At 36.9% G+C, this 18353-nt stretch overlaps 2 protein-coding genes across 3 annotated transcripts in view; one reads left to right on the top strand and one right to left on the bottom strand.

Annotated features, from left to right (window-relative positions):
* LOC144661404 (putative flavin-containing monoamine oxidase A) overlaps positions 1-18353 on the top strand; it is a 137270-nt gene that overhangs the window by 8891 nt on the left and 110026 nt on the right. The window contains exons 9-11 of one of the 2 annotated variants that reach the window (XR_013572268.1): positions 641-727; positions 949-1049; positions 1692-3553. Coding sequence is in view for 1 of the 2 variants with exons in the window: in XM_078522150.1 (XP_078378276.1) it covers positions 641-727; positions 949-1049; positions 1692-1830 (327 nt within the window). In the remaining variant the exon portion in view is untranslated. Of the gene's footprint in view, positions 1-640; positions 728-948; positions 1050-1691; positions 4308-18353 lie in introns of those variants that run through there. The other variant, XM_078522150.1, reaches the window with a different exon arrangement.
* LOC144661409 (26S proteasome regulatory subunit 8) lies at positions 5719-17202 on the bottom strand. The gene is made up of 14 exons (XM_078522158.1): positions 17086-17202; positions 16120-16191; positions 15681-15750; positions 15069-15166; positions 11749-11805; positions 10586-10654; positions 9896-9994; positions 9565-9627; positions 9319-9482; positions 9135-9211; positions 8463-8638; positions 7944-8054; positions 7749-7835; positions 5719-6787 (listed from the first exon to the last, which is right to left on the bottom strand). Exons 1-14 carry the CDS (start codon positions 17182-17184, stop codon positions 6734-6736), a joined length of 1296 nt encoding a protein of 431 aa, XP_078378284.1. The 5' UTR covers positions 17185-17202; the 3' UTR covers positions 5719-6733.

The following is an 18353-nucleotide window of genomic DNA, read 5'->3' as shown; positions in this document are numbered from 1 at the left end:
ATTAAATTTTGCTGAAACATAACTCAGAAAATGAGCATTGTTATTCGTGTTTGAGTCAATTTTTGCAATTTCACAGACTTCAGCAACGTTTGAAGATCGTCAAAACATCTTCGGAAATCTCCGGAAATTGTTGGAACATCTTCGGAACTCTTCGGAAATCTCCAGAAAAAGTGTGAACATCTTCGGAAATGTTCGGAAATAGTCAAAACATCTTTGGAAAATGTGGAGAAGGTTATCTCACGCCTTTGACTTAGAAATTTAAGTTGGCAGGTATAGAACGTCAGCATTTTGACATTTGCTACGGGGATTTATACCAACTTACAGTTGACAATCAATGAAGTGTTTTAGCACGCAAGTAAAATTGCTGAAATCACAAAGCAGGCTATAAATAAAGCACTTTCTCCAAACTTTACATCAAATAGATCAGTCTGTGGGTTATGCTAAAATTATTAGATGGCTCGCTCTCTTATCTATCAGCTTAATTTGATAAAATGGCTCAGGGCTTGACACCCCTAACCAATTCAGCTGATAGAAACTTTGAGCTTGCTACAGGTCTATTTGTTAATTAGTTTGTAACCACTAAATTCTCTCTTACTCTGGTGTGCTGCAAACCTAAAAAATGTGGTACCTTTTTTTCCAGGATGAAATGAAAAAGAAAGCCATCCTGAAGGCTTTGAGGTTGTATTTTGGCCAAGAGGCAGAACATCCTTTAGATTTTTGTGTCAAGGTAAGCTGATAGCCAGGTGCTTGAAACTGGTTTATTTTATTAAATACCTTTTTCATGGTTCAAAGCTGGGTGTAGGCCTGTATGAGCACATGAATTTAATAGTCAGTTGATTAAAAAAGTCAGTGCAGCCCCCAATCCTGTCTGCTTGATAATCAGTGACGATATGGAAAGGCTTGGGGATAAGAGTTTAAAGGTCTCATCTAAGAAACGTTTTTTTTAAGGATTGGTCAAAAGAGATGTGGAATGGTGGCTGTCCAGTCAATGTGATGGTCCCTGGAGCTGTTGTTAATTATGGAGACTGTTTACGAGAACCATTTCTAAGGTGAGTACTGGTAAAAAGCAGGGGAAGGTGGCATTTAAAATTATGTTATGTGTATAGTTTCCAGTGATACATAATAAAATGGATGATATCAATGAGATCAATGACAGCAGTGAGTAATTGATGTGGAATTGGTTAACGTCTTCCAAGGCGTAAAAGCAACAAGCGACATGACCCTGTACTGATACTGGCGACACAGGAACATTTTAACAGCGACAAGTGACATCATTATATTGCAGCACTGAAATGCGACAGTGACACAATGCGACAGCAACACAATAGGGGAAAAAATGATAGGGACATTTACAGCTGTTGGCTAGGTGACATCGGTTTTCTAAAGCATGCAACATTGTGACACGGTTCCCCCCTTGGAAGGTCTCTTGATAAGTGATTGATTATTGTAGATGATCAATGAGTAATCAATAACTAATGTCCTATTCCCTCTATGGCCCACACCTGCAGGGAATCATTGTAGTTGTATTCATCAAACCATGTGCGAGATATAGCAATGATGCAAAGAACTACCATGATTCCTTGCAGCCACGTGCCATAGAGGGAATCAGGCATTGATAGACCACAATTTTTTTTGTAAACATCCCCTCACCATCGTCACAGTGTTCTTACATTGTACACTTGTTTCACCAGAGTTCACTGGGCAGGAACTGAGTCAGCTACAGAATGGCGAGGCTACATGAATGGTGCAGTACAAGCTGGACAGAGGGCTGCAAGTGAAGTTCTTGACAATTTGTCTTCTGGACCAGCAAAAGCTGATGTTGAGGAGTAATTTAACTGGCTTGATAGGAATGAACTTAAGCTTTAACAAAATAAAGAAGCAGGCAAAGCTGTGCTTTTAAACATGACAGGCCATTGAGAGCACAAGAGAAATATTCCACTTCTCAAGGGTTCTCAAATAGCCATTGATACTAGTATTGTTTTGGCTTTTATAATAATATTAGTATTACTATTAACAAATTATAAATTATGCATAGATCATATTGTGATCTAGATTTTGTTTCTGTACAAAACAATAATTAAAAGTGCCAATTTCAATGTTTTAAACTAATAAAGTACTTAGAGTATCTAGTAAAACAAAAGTCTTAGCCCGATCAGTTTGATTTGACAAAATTAATTTTATCACAAATTACAGTCCTTCAAATTGAACTGCAATGCCAAAATAAATATTTAAATATACTTTTAAAATCTTATGGAATAAAAAATATTTAATTACAATTGGAATTGCAATCTTAGGTACTTTGAAATTGATACAAACTATCATCGAATAAATGTTAAAATTAACAATAATTATTATTCACTGAAGTGGAGGTGAATAGTGGTGGATATTTACCGAGCTGCGAAGCAGCAAGGTAAACATCCACCACATTCACCTACACTGAGGTGGATAATTGCTTTAGTATATATCACACAAGTTGAATAACTAGCCGACCAAAACATCACTTTTGGTAAACAAAGCGACACACGAAGGCAGTTTTTTTCTCTTAAAGTGCCTATGAAATGAAACACCATAGCAACACCAAAATATGCAACATGTAGTGTATTTCTTAGGGTACAATACTGGTGCCAAGTTTCAATTACTTTGCTTTAGTATTTACAGAGATACTACTGATTTTGTGTTTTTACATCAATTACTGTCAAACTTATGATGTCATCAGTTATCTAATTTGCATAATATAAAATCGTTAATATCTCTGGAACAAGAAAAGATATCAGGAAAAGGAAAACACCATCTTTCTTCAATTTGAAAGGCCTTTCATATGAGTTCAACTTGGTTTTCATTTCATAGGCACTTTAAGCTGCTCGGAGGTGAATAGTACTTTGCTAATCACCTCCAAGTTAACCAATCAGCGTGCGCAAAAAGCACTTGTGTGGTATTTGCTAATTTGTGATGTTGTGAAATATAAGGGCCTGTTTATACCTGGCCTGTTTTGGAGGAGAGTTGTCCCTGATAGGAGGGTTACCCTCCATACCGAGCCACCCCGGGTGAGAGAGCTTTTCATACGTTTCTTTGTAAATAGCTGCGAACTGTTTATATGAGAGATTGCAAAGTTGACTCGGGGGACAGGGTGACCCTGGGTGGAGGGTCATTCGCATTGAAGGGAGGGTGACCCTGGGGAGCGAGCCAACTTTTTTCCATATAAACAGTTTGGTTATTTTTGCCTCGCCTACCAGGGACAAGTTGTCACATACGGAGCATGCGTTAACACTAAAATCAGCAAAAACAAAAGTGCAGATAAATTGAAATCGAAGTCGACAGTAAATTAGTCCAAAAAATGGTCTTGGTCGACGATTCAGCGTTCCTGAAAAAGCAGCCAAAATAGATGTTTCAAAACAACTCTCGCCAGTCTTTTGAACCGAGAGGGCCAAGTTTTGGCTCGGTCAACAGGGACAACTTTCTCATCTAAACGCTCGGCAAAAGATGGCTCGGGGAAGAGGGTAACCCTTCTACCAGGGACAACTCTCCTCCATATAAACAGGCCCTAAGCAAGGTTGTGGTACTGTGACCTTGATAATAATTATCAAGTTCACATTATTTCACATCTAAACACTATCAATTATTCTTACTAGTAATTTCATTATAAAGTATTTTGTTGTAAAGAAAAATAATTAATATACATTGTACATTTTCAAGTTTGAAATTTGATAACAATATTGTGTACCCTGTACTTGAACTGCAAGTACTGGGTATAAATAATCACCACAACACTTGGGTGTTTAATTTTTGTAGTTCTAATGATATGGTGCTTATAGTAGCTGTGCCCATCAACAATGATCAATCCACCCATATTATTCTAGCAAACACAATGCCTTTGTAGTCATGACTGCAACTTGCTTTTGCTAATCAAATTAAGTATTTTGCTGTTAGTGCTTGCAGCAAATTTTGCAAAATGGAAGCTTGCTCTAAAAAGCTTTTTTCGGGTTTTGTTATTTTCAGCTCTGAAACGTATTGACTCAGAAAAATCAATCCTGTTCAACTAGGAATAATTTTTGTATTTTGTTTTTAATTCTGGGTTAAAATCTTGATGAAGCAAGTGCCTTATCTTGCCTCTTGCTAGTGTCGGCCCTGCCCAAAGGCTAAAATCATTGGTGTTTTGTTTGGAAAACTAAAAACTCAAGATGCATAAAGAAACAATTATTTTTTTCCTTATGTAGTTATCCTTATGCCATATTTGTTCCTGCTATGTTGCTTTGTTGTTTTGATCATTCTGGTGACATATATAAATATATACAGTAGTTTAGTTATTAAAAGTTTATACATAATAGGTGTTTTGAACATTTTAAATTAAAGTTTTTCACACAGGCTGTTAGTTTCTTTTATTGTCTCATTGGTCACCATGTCTGAAAAGCTGCAAACAGCAGTCAATCAATAAAGAGAAGTCAAGACAACAGTTAAATCTGTAAAGCAACTTCGTATTAAATGTTAGTATTCATCATTGGGCATTTATTTAGTCTTTGTCACCTTTCTTGGGTTTTCTATGGGAAGGAAACCAAGCTGCACTTCCCCTAAATGCAGGTTATTGCTTACTGCATCTGGAAAATGTTAAATTTCCTTATTGCAACTTACATGATAAAAATTTGACAGAAAGCAAGTCCAGCCATATTCTGATGCAGATATTCTTTTGACTCATTTTGTGGGAACGATTAGTTGAAGAAAAAGAAATTCTGCACAGGAGAGAAATCGCTTAAGCAACTGTGGATTTCAAACAGTTTGAAGTTTGCTTTTTGTTAGAAAATTCCATCCTGGATGGAACCCAGGGAGCCTCATAGGTTCACAAAACTATTGAACAAAAGTGACGTGGCGAATGCCGCCTCCTCCCGGCTTTTCCAAGGTGGTTGCGCAGATTCTATCGAGAGTGCGAGTGGGAAGATTTGAGCCACCACCAGCTTTCACCTAACAACCGAAGTAATGGGGATGTGGCAGGTAATACGTAAATTCTGAGGGAAACCCCACAAAAGGTACCAGCTAGGTTATTGACCCACCCCCCCCCCCCCCCCTCCCCAAACACCAAAAACAACAGCATCAAAACAATTAAAACTGCAAACAAGTAAAACAAAGTCAGATTTATTTATAATTCTGGTCTTTATGAAGTACAGGTAACCAACAAGAGAACAAGTAAACAGGTTGTAAAGAAATGATGACAGCAGTTAAACAAAGCTAATGGTCAGAGCAGATCCAAGAAACGAAATAAAGCAAACCACGAAACTGAAGGGCAATGTAGTTGGTTTACCAAAGCATGTTAAAGAAGTTTGAATGCAGTTATTGGCATCTTATTTGACTTCTCCCACTTCGCGGGGAGGAGTAAAATAGGATTGCCCCTAAAAACGATTATTTTTGCATGGGAGGTTATCCACAGGGCTAAAGATTAACTCTTCCTGTTGAGCACGGCTTTCCCTGGACTCCTCCTATAATCGCTGCTCAAACAAGGGCCTAAATAGCACTTTCATATACAGTACACAAGATAGATACAGATGGTTTTCTGTCACAGAAATGTGGCAAATTTTAATCTATAAATAATAGAAATTTAGTATTTACCAAACTTCGTTTTTTTTAATCCTGCCTGCGCTGGCGGTTTTTGGTTTTCGCGCACGCGCGTGCCCCGCCGGCGGCGCCCGGCTGGGGGGGGGTCTCCTCCCCCTCCACTCTCCAGCTCACAGGCTCTCTAAGTCCTGCTTACCACTTGTTTGCAAATCACACACCAGATTTATAACCTTTTCTTTGCTCTGCCTACTCAATAGTTTGGTATATACTAAAAGAATTCATCTTAGTTGGGGTAAACATTAAATTTACCATGCACATTATAGCTTGGCAAATGCCTATCACTACCTCCTGATGACTACTGTATATTGTTTTAATTATTCCATGTTATACAAATATGGTTTGATACAGAAGAAAAAATTTCATAGAAGAATGACAAGAGTTGGATTCAATCCAGTTGAAACATGCAATGAAAAATAAAATAGTGGCAAAATAAATGTCTGAAACAAGTCAGGGGAGGTTCATTGACTAATAGACTGTTTGCCATGTTGCTGCTGCAGCTTAAGACTAAAGAACTTTGTTTTTCTTTTGATAATTATCCAATGCTTAATTAGTCTTGCATCACACTGCATGTACAAAATGCGAAGCGATTATGAAAATCTACAAATTGCCTACTAAAATGAAATTTGCTAGAGTCCCAGACTCCGCTTCATGCACGTCTTTGCAAAAAATTGTAATGCACCCTCTTACTAAATGCACACAAAACACTTCAAAACCAAAGGTTACTTAAGTAACTGCTAGTGCAGCTACACTTAAACCATGCAATTCCTAACCTAACCTAAACCAAACCATGCTAAAGGTGTCAGATCCTACAGTCTGGAGTAGCCACCCTGTGACACAATACTGTACCCATCCTGTGGCACAGTTTTGTGATGTGTGCAAAAGAAGCTATTTTAAATACTTTGTATAACCATGCTTAAGTCTATTCCAAAAGTGTTGAACATGGCTGTTGCATGAGTTTATCGTCATACTCAACAGTTTGTTTTTCAATTGTCTATTCTCCTTGTGTTGATGGCTGATTGCTTGATGGAATGACATCCCAAGTTAAATAAACAAGAAGAGCTGTAACCTAATAGTAGAAAATCAATTTGCTTTAATGCTTTGAAGATTATAATCTGTACTCGGTCCAGCTGGTTTACTTCCAAAGTTTCTTGATTGACATGTTTTTCTCAGAATCTTTCTGCATGACCTAGGGAGTAAACAGACAACAAAAAATTAATGATGTTAAGGTCAGTAAGACTGAAAATGAATTTACAGTAAAACCCGCGTACATAAGAACCTAGGTTTTTTCAAGTTAGCCTAAACAGGTTCTTATATAAATGGTATTTAGTGTAAAATTAGGCTCACTAGGTTCTTAATTAGGTTCTTAACTTTTGTTCAAGAAATAAAGTAGAATTTTTAAATGATCTGCTCTTTAATGTCCAATAACAGTATTCTTGGAGGCTTCGGTAAGCAAAATACTATACTATTTTAATCTGATTCTGTTAAAATCAAAACTATACTGTAACCTTCACTATAATTCCCAATAAATCGTGTAACTATGCTGTAACTATAATGTGTACAGTACAGACTGTGTTATAAATATATTTTTGAGAAGATTTTTTAATTCTATATTTTTGAGAAGATTTTTTTTTCTTTTTTGAAAATAAGAACCTGTTTTAGAATTTTAGCCTAAAATGGTTCTTATGTGAAGGGTGCTTAAAAATGAAATTTTAGCCTAACAGGTTCTTAAATGTTAGGTTCTTATACGCGGGTTTTTACTGTATTACTCAAAGCAAGTACCGGTATGAATTTATTTACAAATAAACCTTAACCTTCTGAAAGGTAAATCATTTCCATAATGGAGATGGGAGGGGAGGTTATGCTGTGTATGTGTAAGAGAAAAGTGAAGTAAGGTTTGTTTAAAAAGAAAAACAAAATTTTAATGAGTAATGTAGAGGAAACAACCTCATGTCTTTAGGTACCCAGGCCAAAATTACTTTGTGTTTAAGCATTTTACTGTACTTACAATGTACAGGTAAAAAATGTGCAAAGATGTTTCTGATTTTGCCTTCTTGCACATGTACAGGTACAAGTATTTTAGCCTCATAGCTTGAAGTAGTGATAGTGATAACAGATATGCACTGACAAGTAAAACAATTTAAGATTACCTTTGTGACTGCCATTTCAAAATCTTCCTGTGTGACATGAACTCTTCTTTCCCTCAATGCATACATGCCTGCTTCTGTACAAACACCCTAAGGAAAAAATAACATTGGAAAAGGAGAAAAAACAATCAGTCCCTGAGAAAACATTTTTCTTTAATCTAGCTACATGTACATGTACTCTATGATCAACTACATTACCTTCACTTCAGCTCCTGATGAGCCAGGCATGAGTTCAGCAATTTTCCTCAGGTTTATACCTCTTGTTAAATTCATCTTTCTGGAGTGAATTTTCAGGATATCCAATCTTGCCTGTGAAGCAAAGTTAAATCATTAATGGTAAAGACATCTTGACTCATTGAGGTGTTGAGAAAACAAAACAAACACAGAAACAAACTGAATTATTGGATTGCAATATTGCAAACAGTACAGGTGACTTTCCACTGGCCAAGAGGAAAATGTTTTTCTCACACACCACTGGGGTGGGTAGTTGTTTTAGTTACATCTGCCATTGCTGGCCTTCTCACCCACCCACCCTAGGATTTCAGTTTTGTATTCTGTGTTAACTTAGTACATGATACACCTTATCATGCACACCTTGTAATTTTTGACAGCTTTTTCATTATTAGCATCATAATAATTACAGTGTATATGTGTAAATTAAGGTCAGACCGCTGTGGCTGGCTTGGCATAGCCACCAGTAGTGTGCAATTGTCTCACCTCTTCATTAGGGGGTGGAAACTCAATCTTCCTGTCAATACGTCCTGGTCGCAAGAGAGCTGAATCCAAGATGTCTATGCGGTTTGTTGCCATTACAACCTTGATGTTCTTAGTGGCTTCAAAGCCATCAAGCTGGTTTAGCAGTTCCAACATGGTCCTTTGAACTTCACTGTCACCTGTGCCACATAACGAAGACATTGATAGTCACACTGAGTTTGTCCCACCACCCAACATGTTTACAGTGCATTGTTTTCATCTACATGTATGTTGTAGTTTAAATTTGTTCAGCTTGAAATTTTTCACTTTGTTTCAGATTATGATTTATAATGAATATGAGACAATGAAAAATCAAAATCAAACTGGTTTGAAAAATTTAAACCAAAGGTAAATTTAAACCAAAACATCTACATGTAATTGTCTTGCTGTTTTTGAAAGTATAAAGAAACAAGTTGCATCTTAAGAAATTATTCAATAATCCATAATTGAGGCACTCTCAGGAAAAGGTGAACGTTTGGATTGGTTAGTTTCAAAATTTAAATTCCAATAACTCTGAAAACATGGTCCTTAGCAAAACTTAGCACTAGTAACCAAGTTTTAATAATATATAGGAACTCATAAACAGTAACCGAATTTCAACCAGACAGGGGCGTGTTGAATTGATTATTTTTTTACCTCCAGATCCGCCTTCTAATCTTGATGATCCAATGGAGTCAATTTCATCCATGAAAATGATAGAAGGAGCATGTTCCCTGTTAAATGTAAGACATTAAAAAATTAATAAAGAAAAAGCATAAAAACTGAGAAAAAAGCAAAGGTGAACATGAGAGCTTGAGAGCAATAATTGATTTAAATATACCTTGCCATGACAAACAGTTCTCTAACCATCCTAGCACCTTCACCAATGAACTTTTGAACCAACTCAGAGCCTGAAACTCGGATGAAAGTGCACTCTGTGTGATGTGCAACAGCTCGAGCAAGAAGTGTCTTACCAGTTCCTGGAGGGCCATACAGTAACACTCCCTGGGAGGAACATACAAGTATAGGTTGATCAGAAAACACCACCTTTGGTTAAATTAATTATCAATTATAAGTCGAATCTTACCTTTGGTTGGTCAATTCCAAGGGCTTCAAAAAGCTCAGGATGTTTCACAGGTAGCTCAATAACCTGATCAAAACACAACAATCAATGAATTATTAAAAAAAGTTAGTTAAAAGCTGTTTCAGTCCTCTAAACATGTAGGAGTTAGAGCTTAGCTTTGAGGCTTTACAAAAAGGTCTTACTTAAGGCAAAAATTTTGCACTTGAGCTGGCGAAACACACACCAGAGAAGCTTACAGTATTTCTATGTTCCATAGCAGGAAGTAGCAAGGCATGGTTAATGAATACTGTTGTAATTCTACTGTTTTAAAATTTATGAGAGAAAAAGGACAGACCTCTTTGATTTCCTTGATCTGTTTGTCCAGACCACCAACCATCTCATAAGTTGAATCAGGAACCTTCTCAACCATCATCAAACTGACCAGAGGATCAACCTGAACATTGAAAGGTGAAGATCAAGATAAAAATTCTCCTTTCTGTTTTTCATACATTCTCTATAATGCCCCTTAAAGGATTTCAGAGAGATTGTGTGTTAACACAAAAGATTGCCTGTGAAGGGAGGCTAGATTGGAAAAATTGTGGACAGTGATGACTCTAACTGAGGAGAATGTGCTGCCTTTGTAATTTCATCTGCAAATGGTTAGACATTCTAGTCTTCTCGGAAAAGGACGATAAACCGTAGGTCCCGTCTCCTGTATCATCAGTCTTATAACAGGGGACGTTAAAGAACCCACACACTATTCGCAAAGAGTAGGGCACGAAGCTCCCGGTGTTGTGGTCTGGCCTTTACAATTGTGTAGTAAAAATTACAGTATGTGTAAAGCGCATTTGAACACATACATATGAAAAATGCGCTATATAAATCTCTTCTCTTAGTTCCTTCCCCCTGGTGGGGGGGGCCGCCTGCTCGCCATCTGTCCCTTTCTTGGCCACAGCTGCTGCTGCTATATAAATACATTATCATTATTTTCAGAATAACAATAATGTAAACTACTCTCTGTTGAAAATGTTTGCAAACTTCAAACCTTGTTTGGTAAGATCTTGTGAAGAGTGTAACTGTCATTTCTAAGAGCTACTCTGCAGTTTGGAGTCACCTTGAAGAAAAAAACAAAACAATTCAGCTACAAATGCAGTAAGACTGACATAATGCAATGTACATGTAACTGTACATTTGGTAAGGATAAATTGCATTGTGGATTAATTGGCTTAAAAAATTAATTACAGTCGAAGCTCTCGTAGCGGACCCCTCGGCGCGTGTCCGTCTCTGGCCGCCGGTCTCGGCGGCCCTGGGGGGGTGGGCCGCTCGGGCTTCCCCATCGACGGACGTGGAGACGACAGAGACACTATTGGTACTGATTTACTGTTCAGTGCGCGGCGAGTGGTGAGCCGTCGGGTGGTCTTGGGCTGTCCGCTCGGGGCTCCGGTCTGTCGGTTCTCTGTGTCCGCGGCCGCCGGGTCCTCGGTGTTCAGAGTTTGTTGGGATTCGGGGTTCACAAGGGCCGGGGCCGCCGGGGTCCGTTGAGCTTCGTGTACTGGTATAAAAACAAAATTAACTGCATTAAAAATAGAATTGCTATGATAGCAATTCTATCTTTAATAGCTGCTATTAATATATCACTTGGATGCTACAAGTACAATACCATCGTACACACTATGCTCATTGTTAGCTTGCAATTAAAAAATGCCCAACAGACAAATGAATGTATAGAAAGCTATACTGGCAAGCAACAACAACATAAAACTTTGGACAACAGCATTAAGTAAAATTCTTAACCACCTTTTCTGAATTTTTATTTACAATTAATACAGAAGTCATGTACATAATTATAATTATGCTTAGTAACAAAAACTTGATCTGATACTGGAAAACATCAATTGATATTGATTAACACACACACAAAAAGAAAATTCCAAAGCTTCAAAGGAGATTTATAAAATAAATGTATGTATAAAACAGAACACAATATCAGACTTCACTCGCTGCGACTTCTGTTATGGTTACAGGATATCCGTTATGATTCCGTTACACAGGTCTAAGGACCTTAATAAATATTACACTTTCTTTAGTTCAATCCCTCAAGATCTGACATGCCTTAAAAGGCTGCAAAATATTCTCGTGGAAACCCACACACACTCAGTTTTCTTGCTTGTAAAGCAGTATCTTGATTTCTAGCTAATATTGACTTACCTCAGCCATATCGATTGATTTATCAATATCAACCACAAATTTCCCTTCTGGGTGAACCTGTGGGAAGAAAAAGGATATTACATGCTTGACATGTACTTAACTTCAGCTGCAAGCTCCAAAAATAGGATGCAACCAATAAACTTCAATCAAAGACACCACTGAGTCCAATATAAACCGTGATCCCATGCATGCGAATGGCAATAAAAGGCCATAGAGAACGTGCCCTACAAAGTATACAGCAGTTTGATCAAGTCTTCCACAGTTCAGGTAAGTTGGTGTTACACAATGTATCTTGTTCACGTTTTTTTTTTTTTAAAAAATTAGGAGAATTCAATGCTTGTACTGTTGAGCACATACTCACGCAATCATACATGCGAGATTAATGAAACACTTAAAAGATAACATACACAGGATCTATACCTCACTAGTTAGAAAAGAAGATTTATCAAAGTATAGTTCTGGCTTGATGCTTAGTGGTTGGTTTGTCCCTAAACACTGTTAACCTAAAAAACCCAACATATAACAGAGTTGTTTTTCTCAAAGAAACACACTCAGGCAAATTGTTTTACTTTAGGGATTACTAGAATTCTTTTTATATATACATGTGTATTAATTACCAGTAATCAAAGGTTATTGGAGTGCTTTTGATACCTTCAATTACCTTCAATCTTGATGATTGGTTTTGTTTGCCATAATTCAACTCGTCTTCATAATAATTAGCAACAATCAACATTTTTAAAATATAATGTATGGAGTTCGTACTGTAAATGGCTGCAGTGTTACTGATAATGCTAAAGCCAAATACAGGTACATGTATGTTGCATGACCCAGCTTTAGTTCCATAAATTCACAACTGAAAGTATTTTTTATTTGCTTTAAAAGGTTTGTAAAATGGCCATTTGAAAAAATTACAATACATGTACATTGTATGTATAATAAAATTATTTCCACAAACAGTGATGCTAGCTGGAAGCTTAATTATGGGCTTCCAGTCCCAGACATGCTGGAATGTTGTGTAAACAAACTCTGTAAATGTTCATTCTGAAGCAATGCAGGGATTTTGATAATCATGATTACCTCTTGAAGAAGTTAAATTTTCTTTTACAAAAATGTACCTTTTGTCAGTAACAAGTTCTACAGGTACATTGTATGAGATGTACAACTTTTTCCCTCTAAATTCAAGTGGTCAATTTTGGGTGTTGCTTATCTACGGAAGCATCTCTAGTTGGAGTTTCAAGGTGACTAATTAATAATCGTAAAAACTTCTCAAGACGTCATTGAATAAACATACAACAACCTGTAAACTTTGTTGTGTTCACTAGATTTCAAACCCGTTCCTCTGCAAAGCTGTTTAGTAACCTGCTAGTCGCTTAAAATGATGTCTTTCCGCCTGCGCTGCTAGGAGGACGTACTCAAGATAAACGTCCTGTATAATACTCACAAGGCTAAGATGGACGTACTCAGTACGTCCTCAGTTAAAGTACTTGTATGATACTATGCACAGCGAAATACAATCTAACTGGATATAACAAACTCTTATTGGGGCCTGCGTAAAGACTTTAATCCTGTTGCAGGTAACAGTGACCAAGAAAGCTTGAAATAAAAACGTGCTTATCTTCCCAAAACAATGCTATCCGCCATTTTGGATTTAGTGACAAGTGACTCCTCAGCTGCAATTCTGAGCTTGGCTACTCAGCATTCGTTATTCGCGAACGATTCGAACGAATTACAAGTGTTTCATGAGTGTTTAGAAGACCTTAGAAGTGATAATCTCGAAATAATGATATCGAAAGAGCATCCAGAGTTTACGATTTTGGAACTCAAACTAAAAAGGAGGTATACAAGTGAAATTTACTTTCGTGGGACTTGATTTAAGTAAAATTCGACAACAGTGTCAGTATTTCGAAACGTCTTATTTGCCCTTGTTGTGTAAATAGACTCACTTGAACTTCAAACTTTATGGTCTGTATATTTTTTTTTCCAAAATTTAGCTTCCAAATCGAGGAACGTATGACAACTTTACGGTAACTTTTGTCAGTACAAATTCTACAGGTACATTTATGTAATTTACAATTTTTTGCCCTTAATTTCATGTGGTCAATTTTGGATGTTTTTTAGCTCAAGCCTGATGGGCTAGTGTCAATGTTTCAGGTACTATTCTACTAATCGTATCTTTCCACTCAAGTTTACCAACATTGTAAATTCGTTGTGTTTTAGTTTTAAACCGCTTTACCCTTGTAATTATCTAATAATATAATCGCAGAATAAGGGCTTAAAATGTCTTGTCTTTAACTTCACAAAGCATTCGCTCCTGTGCAAGATCAACTGATGATTCTTAACAATATGACTGTCCAGGAATATTCTTAAAACTTGCTCTGTTTTTTATTTTGTCAATGGTACAGCTCCTTGTTAAAACATACATGTACAAATGTACATGTACATGAATACATCAACCCACGTAATGATCAAACTCAAAATGTCAGCTGTGAAAATCCTAATTTACATGTACCTCAGTAAATATACATTGAAAATATATTTAGTACAGGGAACTTGGGCACAGATGTTTTTCAACTATGGACAGCAAACAGAAGTTGATGTTCATGTTTTTTGCGGGCTTTCACTTCCACCAAAGACACAGAAAGTTTTAGTTTTCGCTTTTATAACTAACATAGCTTTGAAAAAGTTTGTACACAGCTTTCATAACTAGCATTGCATAGCTGGGTGAAAATAAACAAAAAAATCTAAATTTAGCCAACCAAATAAGGTGAAAATCTTTAAAAATTTTTGAAGTGATCATGAATGGGTGTATTCAGCAAGCAACAACAGTGTATATTGTACTGATACCATGTAAGGTTGGATAACAATCCAATCAATATATCAGAGCGGCAATTGAAAAACACTCGCTAATATCATCCACGGTAATAATCAACAACAGTTCTGTACATGTACGTAGCTGGAGCAAACTTTTATTTCTTTAACTTGTTGGAGTTGTATCAGTTTAAAAGTTTCTTCTGGGTTCTTTTATCCCCATACATGTAGTATACAATGCATGGCAATCCCTCTTTAAGGACCCTAGTCAGACACACCTTTGTTTTTGTTTACATAAACAAGAGTTTCGGTATTATATTTTACATGGACTGGTCTAAGCGAAAGATATCACTGTGGAACTGCTAAAGATAATAAAAAGACTTCCAGTAACACAACTTACAGCTATGCAATAAGATTTCCCTTTGCCATACAGTTTTCATAATTTTGATGGCATCAAAATTGGCGGAGGCTGACTAGGGCAGGGTCCTTTAAGTAATTACTGGAAGACTGACCTTCACTAAAACCTTTTTCTTGTCCATGGGTTTTACCACCTCACCAACATATGAGCCTTGCTCCTGCAGCAGCTGCAGTTCCTCTCTCAACATCCGCACTACATTAAAAGTTAAAAGACCATATTCACTTCAATAAATACTTCAAAACTTGAGCACGTCCAGTATCCAAGTAGGAACAGTAGTATCAAACAGTGTTCCACTTCATGAAGTGAAAATTTTTCATGGCTTTTTTTTTGCAATTCAACAATTTTACTCCTAGTTGGCAACATTGATCTTGCCCATATACATGTACAAAATAAATGTTGAAACACAACACAAGAGCCCTGGCCAGCGGTGACTGCAAATCCCACAAGTGCAGCCATCATCATCATCATCATCATCATCATTAACATCATCATCGTCCTCATTGTCATCATTATCTATCCTTTCCACATCAATGGCCGCATAGAACATCCACCAGCACCTATCCATCTGTTCCAGTTATACATAATGTAGCTAAAAAGGGATCACTACCTTGTGGTGGGGTGGCTTGTGTACTATCATGACCCCTGTAGCATGAAGAACCATGAAGTGTGAAGAAAAGAATAATGCATACATGTACAGTGTACCGACCTTTAGCATTTAGCTCATTTCTCTGTGCTTCAAGTCTCCGTAAGTTCTTGATTTCTTCTGTAACAACCATCTAAAGAGAAACAAAGGAATTCAAAAAATTAATTTACAATGTGACAAGGACACAAATTGGTTGTTAAATAAGAAGCAAAACATAATACACAAGGATTTGAGAACATGAGAGAAAGATAGAATTAAAGAAAGCTCAAACCATAAGAGAATGTTTCTAGAGAGCTTTGGACAGTACAGTACAGTTGAACGTCCAACTGACAGCTCTTGTAGGCAGACACTTCTCACAAGTGGAAACCTTTTTGGTTTCAAGGGTGTTCACTTTAGAGGTTAAACTGTTTAGGTCCCTATCTTTGAGTCTGGGTATTAAACCATTATTCTCTATAAGCCTTTGCTATACATGTATGTGTATAAATCAACAGCCGTATTATACCTGGAGACCCTCTATCTTGGTGATGTAATATTGTTGAATTCCTTCATGCTGTTTCTCTTCTTCTACTTCCATCTACATGAATTAAAAGAAGGAACAAGATATTAAATATCTAAGAAAGTTTCAAACTAGGGGCACCTTTAAAGTGAAAAGGGTGAGTTAAATCAGTTGAAGAATTTGCGGCAAGTCAACACCAAAACACCATACATTTCCACAGGCTGTTGGTACCCCCTTTTAAGAACGTTCTGGCATACGAACAAGTAACAGAGATATAAAATAAATGGGCTTCAAGTACATACACATGGACAGCAATTAAGTGGAACTGATGCTTCAACTTGTTAACAAGTTTAACTAATAATTATTGAATGTTTAAGGGAAAATTTCATAAATAGTATGCAAAGATAAGTTAAAATACTGATCTTGAACACATAAGGAGACAAGCAAACAGTTAAGGAAACGAGAACTTTCAGTCAACTTAAATTGTAAAGTCCTTAACAAAGGACCCAAATAAAGAACGATATTACAAGTACAGTAACGCAGTTAAAAAAACTCATTGAGAGCACCATTCGTTTAGTAAATTATGAGGCTGGTTTATGTAACTGACTGAAATAATAAAAAAAAAAAATCAACGGCTTAACAAACACAAGTTTCATTAGACTCAGTTCAAGGATCTTCAAGTTTTTATCGAAAGCTTCGACAAAAGCGAATGGCCATATGGATTAATGTCAATCCCGAGCCTTTAAAAATCTCACTTTTACTAACAAAAGTGAATACGGAAGTAAGTAACATAATGAAGTCCCTTAAAACAGATAGCGTGCAACTTGAAGAGCTAAGCGAATTCGCTTTTCAAAAAAGTCACAGTTTTCGATCAAAAGATGTCGTCATGAACAACCACATGATCAACTTTTGGAGTTTTTCGCAAACGACCGACGCTACTTTTCACTGTTTCGCCACGCTCAGTCTTCTTACCTCGTCCGCCTTAATTTTCTGGACTCTACGAGCAGGTTCTTCCTTCTTTACGGTGCTTCTCGTGCTAGGCAAATGCATTACAGCCGTACCGGCCGCCATGTTGGAATGACTTTGACAAAATTTAAAGCCGGACCATGATGCTAAGCGCGGCTAGATTAACTCATGAATAGGGCAATGCATTCTGGGACGAACTTGTTCCCAGTACTTCTAGGTTAGTGGTATTTTTGCAACCACTTCGTGCCTGGAGACGAAAAAGCGAAAAATGTTAATTTTCTCCCAAACAAATAGCTAAATTTTCGGAAATTTTCAAATTTTCTTGAACTTACTAACCCTACTTAAAATTGCCATAAATATTTTTCTAGATCTGTTCTACTACTAGTACAATATTTATTTGCTCATTTGCAGTGAATCAGTCTTTATACATATAATCATGTATATTGCACGGCAGATAGTCTTTTCACAGTTATAAATATTTTTAGGTTTATTTTTGGCGTGATGATCTGTTTTGGTAATTTGTTTAGCGTTATGGCAGACGTTTATACAGGTGATCAAGAATGATAACAAAGTTCTGAAGGTTTCTTCTTGCGTCGACAAAAGTTCTTTCTTCGTAAAACATATATTAAAAATAGCCGTTGAGTTGACCAACACAGTTGCAGTTACATTGCGCAACGCCGCGTACGAACAGGTCTATCGATAAGAAACTGCAAAAAATATAGATTTAAACTGAGATAGTTGTGCCAAAGTGGAATTATAAGACAAATTGCAAAAACTGAGTGTTAAAATTCTGACAAACTGTACTGTTTTCACTTCCCCTTTCGTCTTAATAAACGCGTCAAGCTCCCGCCCTTCCGGGCGAAGCTCAAGACAAAAGGGATATGCTGAGGCCCTATGTTTGTTTTTTTTCCTTAAAAGGGCTTTTTTGATGGGTCTTGTGATATAGGCATTTGCGGCATCATTTATCTACAGACACTGCTACCTTATTTGTTGTTGTTTTTCTTCTCAAGACATTTAACTTTGCTTTTCATGCCTGCACTTTCTCAATACACGTATCGTTTATTTACGGTGTGATATCACCAGTCCGTGAAAAGATCACTAACTAACTTTCGAAGCCAATAAATCTCAGCTTTGAGTTAACATAACATACACAAATCAGAAGACCATCATTGTCCTCATCATAAACACCATCATTAGCGACATTATTAAAGTAGAGTCAGTCCGATAAGGTAAGACTGGCCTTTCCTTCACTCACAATACTAACTACTAAATAC

This window comes from Oculina patagonica, chromosome 7 (genome assembly GCF_052425735.1).
Source record: "Oculina patagonica isolate OP01 chromosome 7, crgOcupat, whole genome shotgun sequence".
Classification (NCBI taxonomy): domain Eukaryota; kingdom Metazoa; phylum Cnidaria; class Anthozoa; order Scleractinia; family Oculinidae; genus Oculina; species Oculina patagonica.
This window is presented reverse-complemented; position numbering and strand designations above follow the sequence as displayed.